This window comes from Phytophthora ramorum (assembly GCF_020800215.1).
Source record: "Phytophthora ramorum isolate Pr-102 chromosome Unknown Phyram_PR-102_s0002, whole genome shotgun sequence".
Taxonomy (NCBI): Eukaryota; Oomycota; class Peronosporomycetes; order Peronosporales; family Peronosporaceae; genus Phytophthora; species Phytophthora ramorum.
The window spans coordinates 2,304,820-2,328,773 of NW_027150648.1; the positions used below are offsets into that span (position 1 = coordinate 2,304,820).

General features: G+C 54.8%; 10 protein-coding genes across 10 annotated transcripts; 4 read left to right on the forward strand and 6 right to left on the reverse strand.

Moving 5' to 3' along the window:
• Positions 1-215: 215 nt before the first annotated feature.
• KRP23_2135 (uncharacterized protein) lies at positions 216-5,146 on the forward strand (the record flags this gene model as incomplete). The annotated part of the gene is made up of 3 exons (XM_067886828.1): positions 216-515; positions 611-790; positions 872-5,146. The coding sequence occupies 3 exons, from the start codon at positions 216-218 to the stop codon at positions 5,144-5,146; spliced, it is 4,755 nt and encodes a 1,584-aa protein (XP_067749474.1).
• Positions 5,147-5,300: 154 nt separating this feature from the next.
• Positions 5,301-6,914, reverse strand: KRP23_2136 (putative polyol transporter 4; the record flags this gene model as incomplete). The annotated part of the gene is made up of 3 exons (XM_067886829.1): positions 5,301-6,255; positions 6,317-6,661; positions 6,730-6,914. The coding sequence occupies 3 exons, from the start codon at positions 6,912-6,914 to the stop codon at positions 5,301-5,303; spliced, it is 1,485 nt and encodes a 494-aa protein (XP_067749475.1).
• A 129-nt stretch (positions 6,915-7,043) lies between these two features.
• KRP23_2137 (Protein SYS1-like protein) lies at positions 7,044-7,743 on the forward strand (the record flags this gene model as incomplete). The annotated part of the gene is made up of 4 exons (XM_067886830.1): positions 7,044-7,112; positions 7,207-7,358; positions 7,432-7,531; positions 7,594-7,743. 4 exons carry the CDS (start codon positions 7,044-7,046, stop codon positions 7,741-7,743), a joined length of 471 nt encoding a protein of 156 aa, XP_067749476.1.
• Positions 7,744-7,836: 93 nt separating this feature from the next.
• KRP23_2138 (uncharacterized protein) lies at positions 7,837-10,338 on the reverse strand (the record flags this gene model as incomplete). The annotated part of the gene is made up of 1 exon (XM_067886831.1): positions 7,837-10,338. The coding sequence occupies one exon, from the start codon at positions 10,336-10,338 to the stop codon at positions 7,837-7,839; it is 2,502 nt and encodes an 833-aa protein (XP_067749477.1).
• A 452-nt stretch (positions 10,339-10,790) lies between these two features.
• On the forward strand, positions 10,791-11,302 carry KRP23_2139 (uncharacterized protein; the record flags this gene model as incomplete). Its single annotated transcript, XM_067886832.1, has 3 exons — positions 10,791-10,938; positions 11,009-11,173; positions 11,235-11,302. The coding sequence occupies 3 exons, from the start codon at positions 10,791-10,793 to the stop codon at positions 11,300-11,302; spliced, it is 381 nt and encodes a 126-aa protein (XP_067749478.1).
• A 126-nt stretch (positions 11,303-11,428) lies between these two features.
• On the reverse strand, positions 11,429-17,005 carry KRP23_2140 (E3 ubiquitin-protein ligase listerin; the record flags this gene model as incomplete). The annotated part of the gene is made up of 1 exon (XM_067886834.1): positions 11,429-17,005. The coding sequence occupies one exon, from the start codon at positions 17,003-17,005 to the stop codon at positions 11,429-11,431; it is 5,577 nt and encodes a 1,858-aa protein (XP_067749479.1).
• Positions 17,006-17,389: 384 nt separating this feature from the next.
• On the forward strand, positions 17,390-18,919 carry KRP23_2141 (ATP-dependent protease ATPase subunit HslU; the record flags this gene model as incomplete). Its single annotated transcript, XM_067886835.1, has 1 exon — positions 17,390-18,919. The coding sequence occupies one exon, from the start codon at positions 17,390-17,392 to the stop codon at positions 18,917-18,919; it is 1,530 nt and encodes a 509-aa protein (XP_067749480.1).
• Positions 18,920-19,050: 131 nt separating this feature from the next.
• Positions 19,051-20,667, reverse strand: KRP23_2142 (Protein LAS1; the record flags this gene model as incomplete). The annotated part of the gene is made up of 1 exon (XM_067886836.1): positions 19,051-20,667. The coding sequence occupies one exon, from the start codon at positions 20,665-20,667 to the stop codon at positions 19,051-19,053; it is 1,617 nt and encodes a 538-aa protein (XP_067749481.1).
• Positions 20,668-20,801: 134 nt separating this feature from the next.
• KRP23_2143 (uncharacterized protein) lies at positions 20,802-21,680 on the reverse strand (the record flags this gene model as incomplete). Its single annotated transcript, XM_067886837.1, has 1 exon — positions 20,802-21,680. The coding sequence occupies one exon, from the start codon at positions 21,678-21,680 to the stop codon at positions 20,802-20,804; it is 879 nt and encodes a 292-aa protein (XP_067749482.1).
• Positions 21,681-22,205: 525 nt separating this feature from the next.
• Positions 22,206-23,504, reverse strand: KRP23_2144 (Calcium-binding protein 39-like; the record flags this gene model as incomplete). The annotated part of the gene is made up of 1 exon (XM_067886838.1): positions 22,206-23,504. The coding sequence occupies one exon, from the start codon at positions 23,502-23,504 to the stop codon at positions 22,206-22,208; it is 1,299 nt and encodes a 432-aa protein (XP_067749483.1).
• Between the last annotated feature and the right edge of the window lie 450 nt (positions 23,505-23,954).

The window sequence follows — 23,954 nt, forward strand, 5'->3', positions numbered from 1 at the left end:
AGAGAGTGAACGCCTCCTCTTCTCACGTCAAACTCAGAGAGAAGATGCCATGTACAAGAACCAAAATTGCCAATATGAATACAAATCAGTCAACCAGCACTTCAACATGGTGTACATCACATCATGTACGTACGCCACATCGTTCCCCGCTAAACTCGATATCATGTTTCAGTTCGCGCGTTCAAACTTGGAGCGCGGGGGAAGCAGCCATCGACATGATGCGGAGCGCGGCGGACGTGTCCATGGGCGCCGAGAGCAAGCGCGAGGACGACGAGGAAATGGGTGACGTACCTCCACATATGGTCGTGGGATTTTCGACGCCCAAGTCCGCGCGCCGGAAGCCGCAGACGAAAGAGAACTTCGAGTTCAGTGTGACGCCTGAGCCTAGTCGGAGGCGCCTCTCGACGTCCAGAGGCCGCCAGCCGCCCTCGGGTCTCGAGGAATCTCCCGCCAGATACTCCCCCAGTAAGGTGAAGGCAGCGGTGCGCTCGTTCGCGGACTTTCTGCACTTTCTGGTAGGTTTCAGGGCTTTTAAGGCTCTGAAGAGTGAAAAAGGAGGAGGAAACGACGACTTAGAGCCAATTTCTGCCGTGTTTTTGCGTCTTTGGAGGAACAGGAGGAGCACCAGGCTGAACACACGCTCATGCCGGTTATTATCCAGCGATTCGCGGAGTTGGGGGCGGTAATTGAGTCCCAGAAGAGACACATCGACCGCTGGAAGGGCAAGGAGCTGGACCTGGCCATTGAGGAGGCGCAGCAGAACATGGAACTCGTCCGAGGGCTCGGAGAGGTGGGGAGGCTTCGTGGAGGAGCTGGAAGGACGGTGTAGACTTATATGTGTGTGTGTTTTTACTTTTTGTAATTCTGCCAGATTCTTAAAAAGAAGGAGCTGGAGCTGGCGGCGGACAAGGTGGAGAAACAGAAGTGGGAGGAGAAGTACCAGCTCGCTGCCCAGGAGGTGGAGTCGCTGAAGAAGCAAGGCACATACCAGATCCAGCAGCTACGCTCGGAAGTGTCCATGCTACGACAGGCAGGGGTAGAGGTGGAGACGAAACTGAAGGAGCGCGATGCGTCTCTGGCGTCTATGCGGAAAGCGAATGAGAAGATCCAGTCGCAGTTGAAGCAAATGGAACATGACAGCTCAGTGATCATCCAAGAGAATACGACATTGAAGCAGCAGGGAGCTCATCAGTCTGATGAGATGCGCTCTCTTGAACAGCAAATGAACGAGCTGCGCGAACACTATGAGACTGTGGTGGGCAAGGCGACAGAACTGGAGCAGGATGTTTCTGCATGGCAGGCGAAATACGAAAGGAAGGAGCACGAGGTTAGCGAGCTGGAGGATGCATTTCACCATGACAGGCAAGAGATGGGAGCGCGTGAGGGAAACCTGGAGCACCTGATTGCTGAGAACCGTAAGCTGCAGGAGCATGCCAATAGAATAGCCCAAGAGCACGAGCAGCAGCTTGCGGAGCTACATGGTCATCGCAACGAGGCTGACGCGGAGCGTCAGAGGATCACCCAATCCCTTCAACAAGAGTCCGCACGATTCCAGAAGCTGAAGAAGGAAGCAGGAGAAATGCAGGCTCAAATCGAAGCTCAGGCCATGTCTGCGATGCAACAGCGTGAGCAGCAATTGCTGGACGAGAAGTCTCGCGTGGAAGAAGAGCTGCAGCACCAATTTAGCAAGATCAACCAAGAGAATATCGAGCTACGAGCCAAGGTTGATAGCTTGAAGGATATCAACCGACGGAAGAGCACAGAAATGAGTCGATTGATGGCAATCTCGCAAGAAGCCGAGCAGCAGCACCATTCACGTAACGTGGATATCCAGAGGATACAGCAACTCACGGAAGAAATAGAGCGTGCAAAGCGTCAGATTGACACTCTATCCAAAGACATGGCTGCTAGGAATGCTGCTCATACTGAAGCAATGAAGTCACAGTCTACCGAATTCGAAAACCAGTACAATGACTTCGTCGCTCAGGTCGAAGGACAATTCAACGACATGACTCGAGAGAATGAACAGCTACGAGCTGATCTTGACGAGGCATCAAAGACGGTAGGGCTACACGAGGGGCGGACCTCTGCAGATGGAGAGGAGCTCGGCAAGTGGCGGACGGAGTGCGAAAATCTTCAGCACCAATTGCACGAAGGCGCCCGTGAGAACGATTCATTAAAGCGCGAACTGGAACATCGTGTACAAGAACTGGAGCTGAAGAATAAGGAAAACGCAGAGTTAAATGCGCATATCCAGCAATTCCTCTCTCCTGACAACGAGCGAACGAGAGAAGTGGAGCTACTGCAAATGGAGCGTGCGCGCCTGGAAGAACAGAATCTGGAGCTGCAGCGGCTAATCGACTCAACCCGCGCCGAAATCGACACGAAATTGGATGAAGCACACCAAGAACACATCCGCTCTCGCGATCAGGAGACCGCTTATCAAAACGAAATCCGCTCGTTATACACCGAGAAGGAAGACATGAATCGCAACATTGTGGCACTTTCTTCTGAAAAGTCAACTCTGGAATTCCAGATTTCGTCAGCTCGCAATGAGATTGAGCACTGGAAGACATCTGCCCAGCTACTCGAAAAGGATAAGCATGAGCTCGAGCTGAGAATCCAAGAGGTTATGCGGCAGGCAACCGAGCAGATTGAATCACAGAAGCAAACAACAGCAATAGCTACAGAGGATGGCCGGATTCAGTTGCAAAGACTGACCTCTCAGCTTGTGCAACGTGACACCCAGATGAATGAAGGCCACCAACAGCTGCTAACTTTGCAAGAGAATGTCCGATCCTTGGAGGAGAAACTGCGTGCTCAGCAGTATGAGTTTGAGAGCCTGCAGCTCAAGAACGAACAGATGACAGTCCAGCTCGAGTCGCTTCATCAAGAGAAACGCGGGCTGGAGAAAAGCGTGATGCAACTTGGTACGTCATTTCTACGCGAAGGTCAGCTTGGGTTGGAGGGGGATCTGGCTCAGAGATTGGAGCAAATGGCCCACGAAATGGAGCTGCGAATCCAGGAAGAAAGTGAAAAGGTCAACCAATTGCAGGCAGTTCTGGACTCGACTCAAGACGAGCAGCAACAGCACTTTAATGAGGAGTTCCGCAAGCTCGAGGAGGAGAATGTGGGACTCCAGCAACGACTCGAAGAGTATTCTGCCCACTGCGACAAATTGGATGCTGAACTTCTGCAGCTACACCGCGAACGTGAGGAGCGGGATCGTACCCTCGACGAGATGCAGCAAACAATTGCGGCACACGAGGAAGAAAAATGGGCTCGAAACAATGCAACTGGTGACCTCAAGCGCCTTGAAGCTGTGCATAGAGAGCTGGAAGCAACGCATGAACAGTTCAAAAAGCACGCCACTGCCGATTTGAAAGAGAAAGAAAAGAAGGTTGCTGAGTTGGAGGACGATATGGCAGAGCTGCAGTCCAAGCTGGATCAAGAAAAGGAAATGAGCCGCCATCTTATGGACCGCTCGCATGCTGAAAAACAAGAGTACGCGGAGCTCTCTAAGAACTCGCAGATCGTAGAGGAGCAGAAAGCGCGCGTGGAGGAGTTGGAAGCGTCAGTGGAGAAACTTCAGCACAAACTCCAGGTCAACGAGCAGTCCAAGGCAGGGAAGAAGCAGAACTCTATGCATGAAAAGCTGCAGAAAGAACGTGAGCTGCGATCCCTGCAAGCGCGATACGACAGCTTAGATGCAGAAAACGCTGCCACTCTGAAGAAGATGGATGCGAAGGTGGAAGAGGTCGACCATTTGCACCAAGAGATTGGGCAGTTGCACGAGGAAATCGAGCAGTTGAACGAAGAGATTCGCGACAATACGACTGAGATGGATAATGCGAGAGGTCATCTTCACGTATCTGAGCAGCTTACAATGAAGCTGGAAGAGATGCAGGATGAATTAGCTGCGCGTGAAGGTGAGGCTCGTCAACACGAGGCTGAGCTCGCTACTAAAGAGGACGAGCTTCTGCAGGCGCGTGGTGCGGAAAACGATCTGAAGCGTGAGCTTGAGGACACACTACGTCAAAAGGAAAGCGAAGTTGCGTCGCTAACGCAACAGAACGCACAGTTCCGAGTGCAACTCAAGCGAGTAGCTCAGGCAAAGCTGTCGTCGAAGAATTCAGCCGCCGCTGACTCCGAATCGCGGCAGGTGTCCATGCGAGAATTGGAGGAAGCGTATGAGCAATCGGTGAGGCGAGAGCAGGATCTCGCATCGCAAATCGCTCATCTCGAAGACGCTAAGTCGACTATGCTCAGCCAATTCCGTCGCGAGATGAGGAAGCTGAACATTGAGTTTAGTGCCCAAGGGTCAAATGGCAACTACGTTGATGACAGTGCCTTCCACCGCGGTATCTTGGAAATCTCAGCGCTGCTCCGGAGCTACCAAGATCGCGAGGCCCGTCAGGACGCGCTTATTCATCGCAAAGAAAAGCAGATCGACGAGCTGAAATTGCGGTTGGATGAGTTTGAACACTCGTTGCATCCCCGTGGTAGCGAACTGAAAAGACAAGACAGGCAGCAAAGGAGAGACGTTGAGGGATTGTTCCACCAGCAGTTGGACGCCATGAGCGAAGAAGTCTCCAAGCTAAAAGTTGAGAATCGCGAGTTGCGTGACAATTACAGAGCTGATCAGAATGAAGAAACGAGTGCCGAACCAGTTCGCGAATGGGAAGAGAAGTGTGCGAAGTTGAAACACCGCGTGCGCGAGCTGAAGGATACAAACTCGAAACTCAAGGAGAGTCGCTTCTCGAAGGCTGACATGAAGGCGCTTGTAAAGGAGGTCGAAAGCCTGACGGGTCAAGTGTTGGAGAAGGACATGCAACTTGAAGCTTTCCGGAAACGTGAGACTTCAAGGCTTAAGAACGACGGAGCGGCAACTGCTGCAACTGGATCTCGTCGATCGAGAGATCTTCTTATTGCGCTGCAAGAGAAAGAGGACAAGATCATGGTGCTGAACGACCACTTGACCGGGCTCATGACAGAGAACATGCGGCTGCAGCACAGCACTGAGCAGTACGCAGTCCGATACGGAGCTCTGGAGGGCTCAACTACGAATGGAGTAATTGGAAACTCAGGTATTCGCGCGCGCACAAACGGAAGCAGCCAGCAACCGCCTGCCGTTCGATCACAGTAAAAATGCTAAGGTTGTGACGTATCCAGCGTCCAGTCATCAACAATATTTACCAACTTCTTCCTGTTCTATGCTTGCTTGTTTTTAGTGAACTGTACGACGAAGTCCAGCCCTTCTGCATTAAAAGACTCGGAGTGGTGCATTTGTCCGGCTCGTATCACACTAGCTGTCGTTGCTTTGTTTCGGGGAGGTACCCCCAAAAGAAAACCAGGCACACCATGTACGTCGCCCCATACGCTAGGAAGGTTGCCGCGGTACCAAACATTTCAAAGAGTGAAAGCATGGAACCGTTGACAAGCAACGAGATGAGCGACATGGTGAACGTGCAGTAGCTCATGTATCGCGCGCGGTAGGTGTTGTCCTGAAAAAGTTCGCTGAGGATGACAACGAACAGAATGCTGGGGCCGACGGCAGCAAACACGTTCAGGACGGCGAAAGTGATCATGATGCTGGCCGATGCCGCCGAGCTGTGCGCGAAATCGTCGGTGGAGTAGCGTGCAAAAATCCCACCGCTCACCACGAAGCAGCCGCAGACTACAACAAGACAGAGCAAATACACCTGTCGCCGCGAGAACCTCGCAATGATGAATCGTCCCGCAAAAAGTACCGACACCACAGCCACGAGCGAACAAAGGAGCCCAAAAATGTTCGCGTCTCTGCGTGAGTAGGACGAGCTCGTCTTGGCGATGATCTCTGGCCCGTAGAAGAGAGACGCATCGACGCAGTTATTCACATAGGCCAGCAAGATGCCGATCACTAGCTCACGATGAGGATGTGGAAGAGCAGGTGAACTCGAAGTAGTCGATGACGACGGAGAAGCTGCATCCTGCTCGTGCGGGCGCTGATAGTTCCCATTTTTCGAGCGCTTGATGGCGACAGCTGCAGCACCAGCGCTGTCGACACTCTCTTCATCCGAGAGGTCAGTGGCTCCATCTTCCAGATCCGTCGTCGGGTTCTCCTTCCAGCGGAGCCATTTAATGCTCTCCGGGAAGTAGAAGTGGAAATTATAGAGCACGTACAGCGCCGGCAAGCTCCCAAAAGCCAGACACGCTCTCCAGTTCTCGCTCACCACGATCATGAAGAGGTACGGCACAGCTACACCCGAGTTCACACTACAAAACAACCACGAACATCATCAGCACCATACCAAAAACCAGCAACTTCTCCACTCACCCAAGCTGGAAGAGCGTCAGGAAAGCTCCGCGGCTCGCAGCGTCCACACACTCGCTAATGTACATAGGGATGAGCAGGATGGACAGCCCGTTGCCCACTCCGGAGCACAGTCTCCACAGAATGAGCCACGAGAAGCTGTTGCTGGCAATTCCAACCAGTAGTGCCCCCACAATAGAGCACATGCACGCAAACATGGCCGTAGCTTTACGTCCGAAGCGGTCGGCCAGATAGCCGCCCACCAGCATGGAGCAGGCGTCGCTCAGCGTGGCAGTGGCGCTCAGCGCCTCCTCCTGCGTCGACGAGAGCTTCAGGTCGTCGCGCATGTATTGCAAAGTGGCTGCCAGACTGAGAAAGGCATCAAAAAGCAGCGAATTAGCACTGGAAATCGCTGGGGCGAGTCGAGCATGACAAACCTGACGTTGTAGCCGTAAATAAGCCCTCCCATGACGCTGAAGAGCACCCATGTGCGGCGCTTAAAACCACCGATACCTCCGCAGCTCTCACTGTCCGAGGTGTCACTCTCCCTCACCGCTGGGCGGTCGTGACGACGCCGCTGCTCGCGTAACCGCAGGAGCTCCTTGGTCTCCTCTGGAGTCATTGCGCAATGTTGACGTGAGCATCTGATAATTGATTACTTCCAGGAACTCATTACGACGAGTATGACTTCATAGTAGTCAATTTGTATTTTACACATCTTTTGGACATTTTCGACAAAAAGAAGGAGACGATGCCCAAGTTCTACGGCGCTGCGCGGTGGGCGCCCAAGCTCATTCTGTTGCAGATACTGTGCATGCAGGTGCGTAGAGTTAACAGCAACTGCGTCGCTTCCATCGGATGATACCTTGTTTAGTGGCTAAAGCCGCGTATTCGCAACGCTTTGTGCCATTTAGTGTTCGCACTATGTGACTCAGGGACTTGTGTTGGGCATTTGCCATGGCGCCCACGTGACGCTGGACCAGTTCTTCGCCTACCACACGCAAACGATTGTGACTGTCGACGGTCTGAAGAACTGCGTCGCTGTTGTGGCTGCTAGCTTCGTCAGGTCGGTGCATTTATTGATGTTGACACACTGCTGACCTTTTGGCTCACGTGTTTGTTTCATTTTTGTCCTACAGTGCTGTGTGCCTGGCGTTCTTTGTGGAGCGCGCCAAGAAGTGCCTGGACTTTGGTGTTACACTCTACTTCGTCGACTTCCTGGCTCAGTGTTTCTATTCGGTGCGTGGTTGGCTCTGGAAGCCGTGAGGGTAGCGACTGACTGACGTGCACTGGTGCTGCAGGAGTTTCCCAAGATGTGGGACTGGTGGCTCGTGCACCTGGTGGCTGCATGTGTGACGATCGTGCTGGGAGAGTATCTGTGCTCGCGTCGTGAACTAGAGGAGATCCCGATGGTTGATCTCTTCACGAAGCGGTCCTCGCGCAAGAACTAACACTGCGTCAAGTTAGTTGAGCGAGTTTACATGAACAGTGAACTTGATCTCCGCTAAGCGGGTACTTATACACAACGTGCTAGGCTCACACTTTTAAGCGTGGGTTACGTTTGACGCACTAGGTTTTTGCAGGAGAAACGTGACCATGTCGAGCTGCATGAGGTAGGATTTCTCCATGCGGTCCATGGCCTGGTGCACGTCCTCATCGAGGCCTCGCAAGCGCGGCAGCAAATCGGTATATGCCAGCGCAGCTACGAGGTGCTCCAGATTCTCATCTCGCAAAATCTGTCTGGGTAAGCGTAGGTGGGTCAGGCGCGGCAGGGTGGCCAACTCGCGCAACAGCACGGACGTCGGTACACGGGCGCGGGACAGGTCCAGGCGCTGTAGTGTACAGGTCTGCGTGCAAGCTAGCTTTCGCACCCAAGAAGATGATGCGGTAGACGGTGCTACGACGCTGACAAAGCGCTCAGAAGAAAGATTATCTTCCTTCAGGGCTTTGACAAAATACTGAATGCCCAGGTTCGTCCGGGGCATGAGCTCATCAATTACTGTTGGACTGACAGAGGAGATGGAATTGTCGTCCAGGAGTCCCTCCACACGGGACGGCAAACTGCCGTAATACGCCACGAGCTTACTCTTGTACTCGTTGACGTCGTTAATTGGCGTCGTTGACCAATGCGGTAACGACTGACGAGCAAGCTGGGCACCCGGTGTTTGAAGGAAGTCGTGACGAAGCAATTTCGATGCGGTAGCTGAATGGGTAATGGTGAGGTACTTGGCATACTCTAGGAAACTCCGCAAACCGCTCGAAAAACTGCCTGGGAAGCGCAGTAACAGAGCTAGTAGTGGGGACGCGTTGGCATCCACGAAACGCCCACGACACCACACGGCCATTGCAATTTGAATCACGGAGCTTACCATGCTCGGGTGGGGAAGCGTCAATCGGTTGCGAAATGCAGCAGCCACGGCACCTCCCACGCCACCATTACCACCACCAGCAACAGCAGCTTCCACTTCCACCTCCGCTAGTCTATGATGCTGTTGCGCGATTTCACGCACACCACCACCGTTGAGGTCAAGCATACCAGCAGGCAGATTCATGTCCACATCGACTGCAAGAACGGGATCAAGAGCTTGTGTTCGATTGCCACCTGTGTGCTGGCAATTTCGCCGGCTAACAAATAGTTGAAAGAAGGGCGTGCGACGTCTGCTACGCTGGCGGTAGTCTTGGAAGATCTTGGCTTCGCATCCGCGGGCCTCTACCATGTCCAAACCGCCGTCATCATCTTCGTCCTCATCTTCACTTTCTTCTCCTTGTGGCTCTGATCCTGTAGCCGCCGAAATATTCGCTCGGAAGTCTGACTTGTGCTGACTGTGTACCACGATATTAACGGGCGAAATGTCTGCATGCTCACAATTCGACCGTTCCAAAGCGTCCACTGCCAGCAACATTTGGCGCAAGTATGAGCGCATCGTGCGCTCACTCACACGCCGCTTGGTCGAAAGCCACGAACTCAGCGTCACCCGATCTCGTCCATCCGCAATACTGTACACATCTTCATCATCTGCAGCACCAGCGCCATTCTGCGCGTTTGCAGCTACTGGGAGCTGTTCGTTAAGCCTTGGTACTGCTCCGTTTACTACACCACCGCCAGCCGCCACACCAATATTCCCGCCCTCTACCTGTAGATTTAAATCTGCAGCCATCTGTGTCACTTGCTGCGTCCTCCGCGTCGTCGCAGCCGTGTTGTATTGCACACCCACCAAATGCACACACGAGACAGCATCGTTTCCTCGTCCTGGGGCTATTCGCCGCGATCTCGGGAGTGCTCCAACCTGTCTGTTCAACGTCTGGAACAGCTCCAGAAACCTGCCATTGTACCGCGTCGCTACATTTGTCGTTGCAGTGGCCATTGCAGCGTCAGTGCACTCTTGTGTGTACGCAGCCTGTGCGAGTTTCAGCCTCTGATACACCATGTACACCAATATCGCCGGCACGTCACCATGTTGGCGCGTCAGGTCTCTCTCCAGTCCCAACAGCGGGCGCAGCGGATATCTCTCCAGGTGCGTCACCAGCAGCGGCTCCCAGAACAGATCGTCCCTCCCCAGCGCTCTCCACGCTCTGCACACGCCGCTCACACGTAGCAATTCCTGTCTGGACAAGAAGGCGAAGAGCAGCATCTCAAGACCTCCGAGTGCATCGATGCCCACATTGTGCCTCGAGACCTGAGGACCATCACTCTGCCAGTGCAGCGACCGTTCCGAGAGGATCGTGCACGTGGAGATCTTCATTGAATACGACGCCGGTCTCCGCTTGTCCGGCGGCTGCAGTGGGTAGAACTGCATGCGTTCACGTACCTGACGCAGCGCGCGCAGCTTGTCCCTGCACTGTCTCTGCTGCAGCATGAGCGGGTCCTCGTCCTCGAGCGAGTGCGGCGAGTAGGCCGTGGGCTTGGGCTCGAAGCTCTGGTTCTGGATGGAGCGGGTCCACTGCGACGACGGCGACGTGGCTGATGTTGCAGAGGAGGCGGTGGAGCTGCTGCGGCTGTCGTCTGCTGGGCGCTTAGCGCGTCGCCGCGCAGGGGAGGAAGGCATGATGCACAGGAGTGATGGTCACGGACACTTGTGGTGCAGTTAGCAAAATGAGATTGTGAAACGGTAGCAGAAAGGGTGGAAAAAGCACTGGAAACGTAAGTATCATGAATGGGAGTCGTTTATGTCGACAGTGTATGTAGATAATAATTATTGCATTACAGAGGATTATGAGGATATGGAGGAGTCGCTTGTCCTTGGAGATATTTTTGGCGGAAAACTCGCTTGCACCAGGTCGGCGAAATGGGGTGTAATTGTATCCTAATATGTGCACTGCAAACGTGTGACAGATCTGTCCTTCGCCGAGACCAGCACAGCGCCACCACTGCATTGGAATTGCTGTTGCACATTACCCGGCGACAGCGACCCGCTACAGTTTTGTCCAATCGCATCACTTCGTAGAGCGATCGACTTTTTTTAACTCAATTTTCACATTTCAAGGTGACCAAGACGACATGGGCAGCAAGCACGGCAGCACGGCCGATGAGCTGCGGCTCAGGTTCCTGTTCGCCAACCAGGACGGCGTGCACGTGGAGATGGGTTTCCCCAAGGAGGCGACGGTGGCGCAGGTCAAGGCGCAGCTCATGCACAGCTGGCCCCAGAGTACGTCGGTCGTGCGGTCGCCACAGTCTCAATTAGTCAATTGTTCTCACTGGAATGGTGTTTTGTGTAGATGTGCCGCCTGCTGAGGACGCCAAGTCTGTCCGACTCATCTGCATGGGGCGCGGCATCTTGCAGGACTCGCACACGCTCGTGTCTGCGGGCGTGCCGGCCTTTGACACACATCCGACGCCCGTGAACGTGTCCGTGTTCCACAGGTCGCAGCAGGCAGTGCGAGGTACGCAGCTAGATGCTGCAAAGAGTAATCAGGCTGTTGCTGATGGTTGTTACTGCTGTAGAAGCTATGCGAGGTCATGGTGCAGCGAAGACGGTGGAGTCGGCGGGCTGCGGCTGCGTCATCGGCTAGAACTACCGACGACTCTTGCGATGCACACAAGCAAACACATCGTGCTCTCTATCTTGACTCCTGTTTAGCACTAAGTTATTTGAAAACAACGAGCTAACTAACCGATGACCCATTCGCTACCCGTACTCAGCAGAAGGGCTGCTGGCAGATTGGACACTTGTTCTTGCCTGACTGGTTGAACCACTTGTACAGACACGAGTTGTGGTACTTGTTGTTGCATGTCTTGCAGGGTAGCGACGGCAGACCCATGTTCTTGGGGTTCAGGATGGAGTAACAGATCGGACACGGCTCCACGCCCTCGAATTCCTTGTCCACGTTGTGCTTCCACAGCAGCACAGCATCCAACAAGGACCCGTCGCGAGACGAAGTCACACGGATAATCTGCAGCACCCATCGCCGCCAGCGATCTTCTGAGATGCCGATACGCTTTGTACACTCCACCTCCACGCAGCGCAGCGGGTAGGATGATGGAACACGCACTACCATCTCCAGCGCACACTCGTCCTTGATGTACGTCGTGGTGATCTCGCGAGATACACGACTGCCCTTCACAGTCATCTCCTCATCATCCCAAGACTCGCCAGCAGCCGATGAATTCTCACCTGCCTTCTGGATAAGCTGGAGCTCGGCGGCCAGCACCGACGGGGTAATGTGGTCCTCGAAATACTTGGCAGCCCAGCTACGCGTGCCGCGCGAGCAATCGTCGTTCCACCAGGACCGAACCATTGCTGGGAGGCGCACCACTGTACGGAAGAAAACGCGAGTTCCAAGCTGGAACACGCGCGTCTTGTGAAGGCTCCACGTTTCGTCATCCTCTTTCTTGCTCAAGTCTGTTGCGTCAAACAGCGCAGTGTCCTGCAGATCTGAGACCGCTGCCTTCGACGCGGACTGTGATTCTTGGGACAGCAACGCCGAGCAAAAGTTCAGGAAATTTGTGAGCATTCCGTGGCGCGTGACGTACGAGCTCAGCGATGACGCGACTAACGTAGACGAAGCGCCCCCGCTCTCGCCATTGTTCTCGCCTCCACTCGCAGGGAATAACTGTAAGAAAAGATCCCAGAGTAGCAACTTTCCCGTGATATCCTCTCGCTCTTGCACCTTTTGCTTTCGACTGCGCATACGAATGTTCGCTGCCCCACTCTCGCCATTTTTGTCAGCGAATACAGCACGCAGCGCCGAGCGCAATGCCTTCGGAATGAGCACCTTAGCCAACGCGGATTCAGTTGCTGCCTCATCCTCAGCATTCACATCAATCGCACTTGCATCGTAGTTGTGCAAGCGGAGCGCACCGCTGTATGAAGCCAGAATGTACAGCAACACGCGCAGCACTGGTTGCAGCGGGTAACGCTTTCCGTTGAAGAGCGACGCTAAAGTCTCAATCCCGCCGAACGACTCTAGCACAAGCCGGTTCACGTGGTCAATATCGTGAATGCTTGTTAGGGTCGAGCGCAGCGCCGGGAGTGCACTTGCAAGCACCTTCTCGATGCTGAACCACAGGTATGTGAGCTGGAAGCACTGTGACGGAGACACTAATGCCACATACGTGGTTACAATACTCGCCTTCAGCTCTGCACTCTCTGAAAGTGCACACAGCACCGTAGAAAGAAGAGCTTCTCGGTAGTGCGCAGCAAGCTCCTGCAGCGCATCTGGGTTCGATTCATAGATCGCACTCACGAGATTCATCAAGACCAATCGCGCTGCGGCTAGCTCACTAGAGTAACTTAGCACAATCTTCTCCTCGTCGCCCTTCATAATCCTTCGATCACCCAGAGTAGAGCTGCGCTTCTGGACCTTCAGCGCAGAAATTTTGGCAATCTCCGACTTGCCTGCAATTGCATGTGTAACCACCAAACGTGCCACATTCTCCCATGCATCGCGGAACTCTGGAGATCCAACTTGCACATACGCTGACAGGGCACTCACATACTCTGTCGCAGCGATCCATTCCTTAACTCCCACAACAGTCGGCGAACTTGGCGCCAACATCTTCTGAATTCGCGTCATAACCGATTCTTGTGTTGATAAATCGATAATTCCTTGTTCGGAGGCGTTGGATAGTGCCCCAACCTTTACTGCACGCGCCACCAATCGCAGATACTCAAAGAACCCAGTAGCGGGCTCTGCAATGGCGTCACGGGCACACAAAGAGAAGAAATCCTGGAGCACCGAGATGATTTCATCACTAGCTTCCTTCGCGGGATACATCTCACTGAATAGCGAGACAGCAACAGTTTGGGCGGCATCCGCCTTCCAGTCTCCCTTTCGATCCACGAGCGTCTGAATGAACGCCACTCGTACAGCAACTGAGCTGAAAGTCGAAAGTACTGCGACAATCAGCTCATCCAGCTTCTTGTGTTGCTCTTGCGTAAGCAGATCCGCATTTTCACTCGCTACAACAGCACTCTGGTTTTTGCTCAAGAACACCAAGTCGCGGTACTGTGCACTTTCATGCGTGCATTTATCCTGGCACGTTTGAAGCGCTAATGCAAGGGTCTTGTCGATTACTGTTGAAGACGACCTAAGTGCTTCGAACAAGTGTTCCAGCGTCAAATAACTTTCCATAATCTCCACCAAGTCGAGCCTTCTCTGAATGTGATCATCCGAGTGAAATACGACCCACGATAACGCATGAGTGACATCAAGGTCCACGAGTTTCATAACAAGGTCCACCGCCTTTTGCTCATCCTCTGATGCCAAAGAGATGAAGTACTCTTGCAGGACGTGCACACTTTGCTCATCTTCACATACCTCTCCCAAACCAGACAGCACCCGGCTGTAAAACAGTTTCAGCTGCGAATCATCAGCATCAGCAATGCAACGCACATTCACAGCATCCAATTTTTCTACCAGCTGAGACACTGAAAAAAATGCCTGATCGGTACCAAGCTGGACGTAGCTCTTGACATAAGCCGCAAACTGCTTGGTGTTAAACGACACGGTCCCCGGTGGCAAATCTGCAAACGGGAAAGCATTGACATGCTCTGCCAAGTCGTTCACAAACACTTCCGTTCGCGTAGATGTCCACTTCTTGAGAGAGTAGCGCACAGTCCGTGCCCACAACTCACTTGCTTCAGTCCTGTAACTGCCCCGTGCTGAGAGATGAAAGAGTAGCTTGTAGAGCTGACTCTCGACAGATTCCAGTTCAGCTGGGAGCCCCCCGTTCAGTTTGAAAAATAGTTCGCACAGGTGCGTCAGCATCTGCACCACCACAGCGTCGCTGCTGTCGGCACCATTTTGAATCACGAAGTGACACAAAATCACAACAGCATCAGAACTCACAACGGGAGCGTTGGACAAGCCACCAAGGCACGCTTTCAGCAGAGTAGCGAAGGCACTACCGTCCAAATCGTCGAGTCTACCCTTTAAGCTAATCATCAGGAACTCGTCTAGAAGTTTCCCTTGCCAAATTGCTTGAAGTGCCTCCAATGTCGCATTGGATTGGTCACTCACCGACACGCCACATTCATAGTGACTTTGCCAACTTCCACAAGACAGCCACAGCTTGTTACCCTGTTCAGTAACCGGGAATTGCAGTCCATATTGAATGATCTCGCTTGCCTCTGCCATATCGCCGAACTGAACGCCACAGTCTTGAAAAAGTTGGAGCAAAAACTGCTTCTTTTCACGCGCAATCAGGAAAAATGGCCGCGTGAGTTCCAGAGCAACACGCATTGTTTTTGCAACGCTCTTACTGTTTGGTGATTTCTTCCACTCAGCTAGGGCGTGAAGTACGGGACGGTAGTGATCATCAAAATGTGTCTCCACTGGTGTATCTACTCCATTCAACAGCAGCAGATCCAATGGAAGAATTTTGCAAACGCCATTAATCGCCTCCAGTAGCTGAACAATCGATGCGTTCTTGACTGGCGTAAACGCAGGTTCCATCATTAGGGTATCAATCTGGTCTAGGGACTGTCCATAGATTTCCTTGCTCGTCGACAACCACTGCGCAGCCTCGCGGTCCTCACATCTGTCCTTAGCGTCAGCAACACCTGCGCTGATCAGTGTGTTTACCCGCGAAGGCAAGAATGAAGTTTTGGCGATCATCGTGCCGATAGCTTGTCGCGTCCACGTGTGCAGTTTCTCCAAAAAGGCATCCTTTAACGTGTTCACCACATCGGCCTCAACCGAAAAGCTGTGTAACCGGCTGCTCATTTTCAGCAAGCTGCTAGCGCACAACACAACTCCTCCTTCGGGAAACTCCGGCGAGCTGAGCGTCGACGTGAGTGAAGATACGAACACCTTCTCAAACTGGTTCACGTAGTTGGCCTCGAAAGGCGCGGTATCTTGTACACGTAGCCATGCCGCATTTCCGCTCTCCTTCAAGAAGATGCTGAAGAATCCTGTAATGCACTCGAAGAATGCAGTGATTGCCGGTGATTCTGCGAATCGCGCGTCCTTCGACTCAATAAACTTCCAACATTGCTCAAGCACCCCGGTGTAGAGTACCGATTGGCCCTTGACAGGGTCGACAGCCACACTCAACGGCACCATCGATAAGAATGGTAGCAAGGTCGGGAACGACGATCGACCAGACCCGTAGAATCCATGTCTAATCTGTGCAAACAGACGAGGATAAACAGCACTGACCACGAATTTAGGGAAGCTGGCACTTGAATGCCACACACTGGGGAAGGTTTGCAGGAACGTAAGCACCGCATTCCACATAGCTTCATGGTTCGACGGGCTCTTGTCTCCGAGAACGCCGAGAACCACCTTGCCGAACGCTTCTTCACGCGCAGCGACAATCGACTTGGCATTTGTACACAGCGTCACGATCGCCAAATACATTGCTCTTCGCACACCGTCCCGCGAGAAGTTCGGGTGCTTTGAAGACGCCGTAGCTAGCCGCAGAAACTTATCCGACGACACCAGGGTAGTTACGTTGCAACTCGCGTCATCATCACTCAACTTGTCTGTCAGCTCGTTCTCCACAAAGAACTTGATCACCGCGTCAATGCTCAGCACCGCAGCGGAGACGCATCTCTCATACCGCTCCTCCTTCTCATCCGCTAGCAGCGGGATCCCCTCGAAGGTGTCTGGTGTCTTTGTGAAAAAGCTCTGGAACTCTTCCATCATGGCCGGCACATGTTCCTCCAGCACAGTCTTCTGCATCTCAACTTCCGGGAAGAGCGTGACGAACGCCTTCTTGGCCAGCACCGCCACGTCGGCGTTCACGTCGTGCATGGCCAAGTACCAGTAGGGCAGCAGCCGCTGCAAGTGCGGGACGAAGGCTCGGGGCCGCATCTTGTCAGCTAGCACTGCCAGCACCTCGTTGAGCAGCTGGCGGACCTTGCGGTCGTTCTGGTCGCGCATCTCAAACGTGTAGAGCTGCGTGAAGTGGCCGAGCATCGGACGCAGCTCGGCGGGAGCTCGCGGTGGCAGCACGTCCTGCAGGAACGTGAGCAGCGCCTTGCTCTTGGTCACGGCGCCCTTCTTGGCCAACATCTTGAGCGCTAGCGCGATCTCGTGGTCCGAGCCATCGTAGATGCTCTGCACCGCCGGCTTGGTGTAGAACGCGCTGCCCTTTGGCGTGGCCTGCAAAACATGCGGCGCCGGCTGCGCGAAGCTCGCGAAGCCGATGAAGGCGGGCGAAGCCGCAGCTGAGCCGGCGCTCGCCAGCAGCGACTGGTGCGCGCGCGCGCTGGAGGACGCACGGCTCTGCTCTTGCTTTTCTCGCTGCTTGTTCTTCTTGGGAGCCATGGAGCTGCTGGCAGATTCGCTTGTGGGATCGAAAATGCTGGGCGACGTGCGTGAGTGTTGGTCGGGTTGGTGTGGCACACGTCGAGGAAATGATGGGTGCAATTGGAGGAAAATCCGAGTGCTAGTTGGCTATTGGTCGAAGGAGGGAGCTCGTTTTTGTTTAATAACCTGCGATCACACATTAATTCATAAATACCATTTGACACCAATTATAACAGTTCTAAATCTGTTTAAGCACTGGGCCTTCACTATCACTTTCAGAAGGCAGTTTTTGAATATGCGATGATTACGAGTTTAAACCCTTGCTGTATCTGATGCTAAGAAGGAGGGGCGAGCAACACTCGTCAAAAAGCAGGCAGAGCAGCAGCTTCACCTCTCGCTAGAATGCGCCGCGCCGTGCACTCGCAGGCGCTCAAGGGACTCGCGCGTCGCGTCCAGACGGCGTCGCGTCTATCCGCCACGCAGCTGCAGTCGCGCGCGCTGTTCCAGAAGCAGACGCCGCTGCGCGCGTTCTCCACGGCCGCCCCCAAGTCTTCGGAGGAGGACGCCAGCGTCCCCGTGCAGGTGGTGGAGGAGACCTCGGAGGAGGATGAAGAGGATGACATCGGTCGCAAGCTTAAACCCCGCGAGGTTGTGGAGCAGCTCAACAAGTATATTGTGGGCCAGGCCGACGCCAAGCGCGCCGTGGCCATCGCGCTGCGCAATCGCTGGCGGCGCCAGATGATCTCGGACGAGCTGCGTCAAGAGGTGAGCCCCAAGAACATCCTAATGATAGGCCCCACGGGTTGCGGCAAGACGGAGATCGCCCGCCGCCTCGCCAAGCTGTCCGAGGCCCCGTTCGTCAAGGTGGAGGCCACCAAGTTTACGGAGGTGGGCTTCCACGGCCGCGACGTGGATCAGATCATCCGCGATCTGGTGGAGAACGCCATCAACATGGTGAAGAAGCACCGCAAGGAGCGGCTGCGCAAGCAGGTGCAGCACCTCGTAGAGAGCCGCATCCTGGACGTGCTCACGGGTGCCAACGTCACGGAGCGCTCGCGCGCAACGTTCGAACGGCTGCTGCGTGCCGGGGAACTGGAGGACCGACTCATTGATGTGGATGTCCCGGCAGCCAAGAACCCGGGAGGCCAGCCCATCTCCTTCGTCGGTGGTGAAGGAAAGGGCATCTCGATGGAGGTCTTTGGGAAAGCGTTTGGGGAGAAGAAGACGGAACGCAAGCGCATGACGATCGCCGAGTCCCGTTCTGTGTTCGAAGAGATGGAAATGGAGAACGCAATTGACATGACGGACGTTGTGCGCGAGGCTATCAAGGAGACGGAGGAGAACGGTATCGTGTTCATTGATGAAATCGACAAGATTTGCTCCAGCGGCGACTTCCGTCGCTCCTCGGACCCAAGCAGTGAGGGCGTGCAGCGTGATCTGCTGCCTCTGATTGAAGGCAGTGTCATCTCCACGAAGCATGGCAACGTTACCACTGACCACATTCTGTTCGTGGGATCTGGCGCTTTCCACTCGTCCAAGCCGTCGGACCTGCTGGCTGAGCTTCAGGGTCGTCTACCGATTCGTGTTGAGCTCAAGGGACTCACGGAGGAGGACCTGCACCGTATCCTGACCGAGCCCGTGACGAACCTTATTAAGCAGCAGACCGAGCTGATCAAGACGGAGGGTGTTACTCTGAACTTCACGGACGACGCTGTTCGTGAGATTGCTCGTGTTGCCGCGGAGATTAACCAGACCGTGGAGAACATTGGTGCCCGACGACTGCACACGGTGGTGGAGAAGGTTGTGGAGGACATTAGCTTTGACAGTTCCGAGATGACCCCGGGCTCTACGGTTACTATCACGAAGGAGTTCGTGCTTGAGCGCGTTGGCAAGCTGATGAAGAAGACCGACCTCTCCAAGTTTATTTTGTAGACTCATGGAAGGTATCAACGCTCTTTTGTAGGCTTCAGCCCCACCAAATACTTCAAAGTAATGGAAGAAGAAACGTGTGTTCTAGCCAAGTTGTTGATCATTTCGTAGCTTTACACGTTAATGTCAGCAGCCTACCAGATCTCAATCTCTTCTTGGATACGTTGAAGCTCCTGTTTCGGTAGCACCACAGTGCTGCCACCCTGTCGGAGGCCGTCACGAGCGATCGCTGCCTGCAAATCAAGGCTACGCTGAACATCCGTGTCATACACTGCATCCAAGTCTTCCATGAGCGCATCTATAGCTTTTTCTGTATCGTGGGCGTCAGTATTCATGTCCTCGTCCTCCTCCTCATCCGGGGCGACAAATGTGGTGCTATCTGGTGTGAGACTGTCGTCGTCAAGAGAACCCGACTCACAAACTTGAGACTGGTTGGAGTTGTGGTAACTTGTGTAGCAGTGGCGAAGTCCAATGGGGCTTTCCGACCAAGCAGGGAGCTGTGTCCATCCTGATGACGAATCCGCTGCCAAACTAGTGGCAATGGCTGCTTCCGTGCTCAGCAACGAGTGATTTCTAATGCCTTTGGTGGATTTCAACACAGTCAGCAGGCGCTCTAAGAGCTCCGCATCATCGTCTGCAGCGTTGTCACATTTCAGTTTCTCGGCAAGGGCAAGCATTTCTGCGCCACACTGGCATAAATCTTCAATGGGGCCAATTTGAAGCTTTATCCTCTCGCGATATTCGCTGCTCACCATGAACTTGATCCACTGTAGTGCCATCTCAACTTCATTTACTTTGAACGTTTTTGCGGTCTGCTCGAGTTCTTCAGACACTTCGTTATCATCTTCGCTTTGACACCGAGACTTCGAACAAATCGTGGCGAATACTGTTCGGCATAGTCTCGCCAGCAGAGACGCACTGAAGCTTCTCCACAGTGGCTGAACTTGCAAAAGCAGAGATACAAACGTTTCCTTCTGGAAAATCTCCGCCTCCTGCTCCTCCGGCAGCGGGGGTGCTTCCAGAAACAGTAGACCGGTCGGTACCACACGCTCGCCATACTGCTCTCCAACCACCAGTAACGGCACCACCAAATTGCGCAAATTATCCACATCCAAGATCAGTTTCAGCGTGTTCTGCATCTGCACATCACTGCCTTGAACTTCGTCCACTTGCATTTCTCCACCGGCCGGTTGCTTGTTCAAATGCGGCAGTTGTTCGAACAGCCACTGCGCCGCCTGATGCACTTGGCCTCGAATCGAGTCTTCCTGCGCTCCCCAATAATTGACACGAAGCCACGCCAACAAATGCCGGGCTGCAAAGCGTAGCACCGGCAACGACGGTAACTGGTTGTGTGTGGACTCGTGGCGCAAGTCCACGACCCAGAGCGGGATGCCGATGCGCTGCGCCAACGTGCTCACGGCCGTGGCGTACATGCCCTTCTGCGAGCCGTCAACCAGTCCATTCACGCAGCGCACGATGACGTTCGCGTACAGCAGCGACAGCTCCATGTGCGAGCGGGAGCTCACGCCCACGGCGTGATGGTGGTGCTGCGCCATTTGCTCGTGCAGCTGAAGCTCCACGAGCTGCGCCGTGGCGTCGATGGCCACAGGAAGTTGCACACGACTACGCCAGGACGCAACGCGAGAGACCACGCGCTGCTGCGCGTACGGATCACTGTTGAAGAGCCCCGCGTGCACGTCCTGCCACTCGACCCAGTCGAGCCATGGAACTGCACTCTTACGCCCACTCATTTCGAAGATGACAATAATTGGAGTTGGCCAGCCAATCAGGGTTCTGATAACAATATTTTCGGGGTTCGATGACTAACAATACTCGGATATGGCGCTGCTCAGCTACGGCATGAGGAGCGGATTCATTGCATCACTCAGCGGTCCGTACACACCGACGACGCGGTCGGAGACACTTGCTGGCAGCAGTAACAGTGGTTCCAGTCGTTCTCGCAGCGGCTGCATCGACTGGCGTCGCTGTCGGCTATCGAAACGCTGGGGCGCTCGTTCGCAGAGCTCTCGCTCGCTGCAGCTACGTTCACAGGGTACACGCTGTCCTGGTCGCTGTTGCAATAGCAGTGCGTCCACTTTTGGAGGCAGAGATGGCACGTGTCGGTGCCGACTTGGCGGTGGTTGCGAGACTGGCTGGGCGGCAGGCCATCGCTTTCGTACGCTAGACTCTTGGTGCGGAGCCCTGCCGCCTTGATCTGCTGCTGCCGCTTCTCCTCCATCGCTTGCAAGATCTCAATGGGGCGCTGTTTGGACGCCATGGTCGGGAACAAAATCTCCGTCTGCTCCATCTGCAGAAAGGATTTCAAGATGCAGCTCTCGATGTTCTCGCACGCCTGAGTGCAGTCTTCGAAGCTGCGCGCCATGATACACAGCAGCATGTGCCTCAGGAACAGGCCGAGGCTGTCCATACGCTCCTTCACGACCGCCGCGCGACTCGACCGCAGCAGCCGTCGGCGCGGGAACGGGTAGTCGGCGATCTGCTGCAGGTACTGCTCGCAGTAGCTGCAGTGGCCCCACGACACGAGCTCCATGAGCTCCTTGCGCAGCTTGTAGAAGTCCGAGTACCGCCTCCTGACCACGCACTTGCCGCCCGTCGAAAGGTTGCGCACGAAGACCGTATACATGGTGTATTTGTGGCCCTTGGCGTGGAGCTTGGCGCCGCCTTCGTCGCTGTCCGGCGCCTCGCCGCCCTCGACCTCCTTAGACGCCGTGATGACGACGGAGATGGAGTCCTCATCGATCATTCTGGCTGATAATGCAGAGAACTGCCGGCTGAGCTTCCAACACGCTCGACCAGCGAGGCTTCTCCACTATCCACCTCGTCCTCCAAAATTCGTTCTTCGACAGCACGACACACACACAAAAACAGAAGGCCAGGATAGTTGGTGTGTGCCACATACCGCATCTGAGACCGATCAAATCAGAGGATGCAAGCATACCTGTGATTGTCGTTGCCGAGTGGACAGTCGAGTATCCCGCATTGCAACTTGCAACTTGCAAGACGCTGCAAGGCCTCTGTGCGCTGCAACCACCAACGTTTGTTGCGCTTAAAGTTACGTCGCGCCACGCTCCCATTTTTTTTAGAAAGCGCCATGTTGAAGGGACGCCTTCGGTCGACGTAGCGTTTCGACGCGAGTGTTTCTACGAGAGTCCATGGTTGCTATTTGATGCTTTATATCTTGGTGGCGCTCACTTGCATGCCATCTCCCTATACTCTTAAATACTAGTAACTCTTGTACTGGTCGAGCTGCTCTCGTCCGGAGCTGACCTTATTTCTGCTTCGCACACACCTCGGACACCGGGCCCTGCATGGGCATCCGCTCGGCATTAGACAAGGATGCCGGCCGCGTGGCCTGCTGCTCCAGCTCTAGCGCGTGCTGCTTCTCGGCCATCCGCTCCAGCGCAAACACTAACAGCGACCTCTCTTGGAGGAAGTCGCGGTTGGACTCGGTCTTGCCAAAGTCACTCACGAACGCCAGCAGCTTCTCGCAATTGCGCGCCAGAAGCTGCTCCACCTCGGTCGACTTGTTCGGGTTGGCCACGAAGATCTTGAACACGTGGAAAGCATCCATGCGCAGGGCCTCGCTCGGCTCGCGCAGCAACAGCATCACTTGCTTCAAATTGTTGCGCGAAGAAACGTACCGCTGCATGACGGTAAAGTTCACGGGGTCTAGCAGCAGTTCCGATAGCAACTGCAGCGCCTGCCGCTTGGTCGCGTAGTTCTCCGACGCCAATAGCCCATTCAGCAGTCCGAAGATGCGGTCGAACGACTCGTCGAGCACCTGCACCGTCGCCTTCTTGTGCACCGTCAGTAGTCGCGATATGTTGATAAGCGCATCGGCTGAGATGTCGAAGTTGCTGTTCTCCATTGTGACCTTGAAGAGCAACTCGAATTCGGGCTGGAGGTCCTGCAGGAAGATCATCGTGAGCGTCTGGTGCTCGAAGCAGTCGCGCAGCATGGAGCCGCAGATGAGCGCCGTGTCGTTGTTCTTGTAGCCTTCCACGAGCCAGCGCATGATGTCCGGGCGCTCGCCAATCAGTTCGATGAAGCCGCGCAGGTTGTGCACGGTCATGGCACGAAACACGTTGCCCACGTACTTGCGCGTCTCGAACGTAAGCTGGCCCAGGACCTTGGGCATGAGCACCTTCTCCAGCACGCGGTAGCGCAGCAGCAGCTCGGCCATGTCGTCCATCTTCTTCTCGCGGTCACCCTGCTCCTCGTCCCAGTCGTGGAAGATGGCGCGGATCTTGGCCCACTTGCGCTCGAGCTCGCCGGACACCGTCTTCTCGGAGGCCGCCTCTTCGTCGCTCGACTCCTCCTCGGGCGGCGGGCCGGTTTCAATGTCGGGTTCGCACGCTTCCACTGCGTCTCTGTCGCTCTCGTCGTCCTCGCCCTGGGGCTTGCACTCGACCAGCGCGACGCCGGAGCTCGCGGCGATGCTGAGGCTCTCGAACGCGGCGTCCAGCTTGTCGTCCGGCACGAGCTCGCGCAGCAGCACGTCCACGGAGCGCACGAGTTCGCCCGTCGGGTTGAGCCGCGACCAGAAGAAGGTGTTGACGCGGTTCATGTTGCTCTCTTGTTGGCGGAAGCCACTCTGGGTCTTCTCTTCTCAGGCACACGCGCGGCCAGGGAGGAGTTGGCGTTCTTCGTCGCCTCTTCCTCGGCCAGAAAATGCGAGATGGCTCACAGGCCAGCAGCGCTCACCACCGGCGAGCCCGATATCTTGCTGCAACCCGGACTCACAAGCGACATACCGCGATCGACGACGCGAGAGGCAGAGAACGGCCGTTCCTCGGAAGCGTCTTGTTTTCAGTATGGTCGAGAAACGGTTGCGCCCGGCTTTGCGGACATACGTACGTCGGGGGAAAAGGGGTCTGAAGCTCAGAACGGGGGGAGATGACATCATGTGCAAGGGCTCACTTCAACGCTGGCGGCGCGCGCCACGCTGCGATGCTGGGACTCGCGCGCCGGGGGTGGGGGCCTTTGCGGGGGCTCGAATGCGACCAGCGCAAGCAAG